The 2821-nt window shown below is 47.0% G+C and overlaps 2 protein-coding genes across 2 annotated transcripts; both read left to right on the top strand.

Moving 5' to 3' along the window:
- Positions 1-150: 150 nt before the first annotated feature.
- Positions 151-797, top strand: CDV56_100608 (uncharacterized protein; the record flags this gene model as incomplete). Its single annotated transcript, XM_026754227.1, has 2 exons — positions 151-317; positions 374-797. The coding sequence occupies 2 exons, from the start codon at positions 151-153 to the stop codon at positions 795-797; spliced, it is 591 nt and encodes a 196-aa protein (XP_026609446.1).
- Positions 798-1412: 615 nt separating this feature from the next.
- On the top strand, positions 1413-2543 carry CDV56_100339 (uncharacterized protein; the record flags this gene model as incomplete). Its single annotated transcript, XM_026753958.1, has 2 exons — positions 1413-2134; positions 2186-2543. 2 exons carry the CDS (start codon positions 1413-1415, stop codon positions 2541-2543), a joined length of 1080 nt encoding a protein of 359 aa, XP_026609445.1.
- Between the last annotated feature and the right edge of the window lie 278 nt (positions 2544-2821).

Raw genomic sequence — 2821 nt, 5'->3', positions numbered from 1 at the left:
GGACAAGGATGGGCCCACAAAGCACCCTAAAGCAGCGGGGTGCTTGGCTTGTCGAGGACTTGGCTACTGATGACTGAGTTCTTAAAGTCTCCTGCACTCAGCAATAACACAATCACTTCCCCAACACATACCAACACATATACGACCACCATGGCGGAGACAATGGCCGAGCGACGCACGCGGAAATTTGAAGAATGGGCTGCAATGGAAAGTTTATGGGACAAGGCGATCCAGTCTCCAGCGGAGATCACCCAGGAAGAAAAACACAAGGTCCTGGGGTGGCCGACGTGGGAAGAAATGCAGGAAAATACGCAAAAGTACCTTAGCAAATCCATGGAGGAGCTATTCCAGAAAGCAATCACCAATCCAACAGCTCTTACTTCGCTGAATGTCGCCTGGCCCATGATGACTTTCGTGTTTTGAAACGGATGGAAAGTGTCGACTACCACACGAGGAAAATAGGACGGGCAAGGCGTCCAGACCTGGAAGAGAAGTGGAAGGCAGCCTGTGCTGCAGTGCTATCCCAAGAAGAGCAGCAGGCTATGAGGAACATGGCAAGCCCAGAGAAGTATCACACCATGCAAGAGACGCACTACGCAGCAAATAGAGAAGCACGGCAGAAAGCGAGAACTGTTCCCCCTGAATGGGTGAAGAAAATACTGGAAAGAGAGGACAAGGCGTGGGGTTATGTAATCTACCACCCCAGAATCCTCCCTGAGAACAAGCACGCGATGGAGGTCTGGGAAGATGAAGGATATATGGCGGGATTTCAATCAGATGAATCAGCAATTCTGTGATGGACTGACTCCGGCATGGCTTTTCACTGAGCTTGATCGGCCTGTCTGGCCAGATTGCTAATTCATTAGTTTCTCCATGTTTTCTGCACTTGGATAGCTTGTAAGTATTGCCATTGTCTTGTGGAAGCTCTACTAAATCAGAAACAGTGATAATGTTGCTGTCGCAAGCAAAGCCTGTCTGGATGTCCCAGATATATAAGGTCAACGATCTTGGTATGGTGTCCTGATTTCCATAATATTGACAGATGTGAATAGGTCTAGCCCTAAAGGTTCCATACCCTGTTGTCTATGCGAATCACCTAAGGAGAAGTAACTCTGTTTATTTGACTTCTAGAGTCTCTGACACAAGATATGACTAGAAGGTTGCAACTGCATAGGCCTGCAGAGCGAAGCAGTATGGTAAGCAGCAGATATCTAGTGCACGCACATTATGAGGGCTATGATAACAGATAAGAGGGAGACAACCAAGTATAGCCAATTGTTGTCTTTTAAAGTACGAGTACCTGTTTCAGTTTAGTGGTGATTTGATTCCACCTTAAAAGGAGGCATCCGCCTTTGTAACCCTGCTTGCCAGGAAGCAACCAGCAACCAACAAGTACAGAGACCTCAATCATCATGGCCGAGCCATCCGATGATATCAAAGCATGGGCCTCTATGGAGAGCCTTTACGACAAAGCAATTCATTCACCATCTGAGATAACTCAAAAAGAGAAACATGCTATAATGGAATGGCCCTCCTTGGAACAAATGGAGGAGACAAGCCAAAAATACGTTGGCGAGTCTTTGCAAGATCTCATTCACACAGCGGCCAATGATCCTCTCGCTCTAACGTATCCGGAATGCTGCTTGATTAAAGATGAGTTTCATATATTTGGGGCTCTTGATGCTGTTAAATACAGTAATGACCGAAGGAAACGCATGATCGAGCGTCAGGACTTATGGAACAAGTGGCAGCAGGCGCGGGCTGCTGTTTTATCACCGGATGAACTCAAGGCCCTTAAAAACATCAGACAACCTGACGTCTATCTTGCGAAGCTTGAAGCTCACGCAGAGCCTCTTTGTGAAGCTGCAGAGAGATCCAGGACTCATCCGCCGGATTGGGTGCAGAGAATCCTCAACCGTGAGGGCAAAGCCTGGGGGTATGTGATCTACCGTCCATCAATCATTCAAGAGGAAGAAGGTACCAAGGAAGCATGGAAGGCGTGTTGGGACTACTTTGATAAACTTTCGAGTGATCACCCGTTCATGGTTATTGGCGGCGAAGAAATCCAAGATTCCAAGATCATTGATTTCGTCGATTATGAACCTGAAATGGGCGGAGTGGATCAGCTTCGAAAGTATGTTACTCTCACAGATGACTGTTGGTACTTGCTGAGTTGTCTATCTAGGGACTTTCTCGACCGTCGAGGTAAAGGCAGGCTAAAACCAGGCGTTCTTGCGAATGTATTTATCACTATGCCCACGGAATGTCGGGATACCTATCTGCGAGAAGATAGATATGCTTGGGCTTGGGCTATTGATCCTGACTGGTCATTACTGGGTCCAGATGCTGATGGCTATGACGGGCGTGTTAAGGTTATGTGGGCTCAACTGTTCAACAAATTTTATGACCTGATGTCGACTAAAAAGGTCACCCTGAAGGAAATCTGGGAGGAGTTCCATGAGGTCAACGAGAAACTCTCTGACCGGCCATTGCCTGGCTGGGGCTTCTCAAAATTACCCAAAGTGGTTTGGCCGGATAATTGACCATTCTCGTCATTTTCCTCCTTGCGTACTTTTATAGGTGTCTAACAGCTGGTATAGACATAAATGCAAGAAAAGCAAGTCTGAATCCACTGTATCCAGCTTCAGGAGCCAGATTTGCCGTAGAACAGAAGATTCAAAGGGCTGACTGCTGAAGGCATCCCATTAGTCTACGGCATCACACGCAGTCACTATAAAGCCTTTGGCATCTGCCCTAAACCCCTGGAGTAATTTACTGCTGTTACTAGCAGTGTGGATCTATACATCCATTATAAGATGTC

This window comes from Aspergillus thermomutatus (genome assembly GCF_002237265.1).
Source record: "Aspergillus thermomutatus strain HMR AF 39 chromosome Unknown NODE_577, whole genome shotgun sequence".
Classification (NCBI taxonomy): domain Eukaryota; kingdom Fungi; phylum Ascomycota; class Eurotiomycetes; order Eurotiales; family Aspergillaceae; genus Aspergillus; species Aspergillus thermomutatus.
This window is presented reverse-complemented; position numbering and strand designations above follow the sequence as displayed.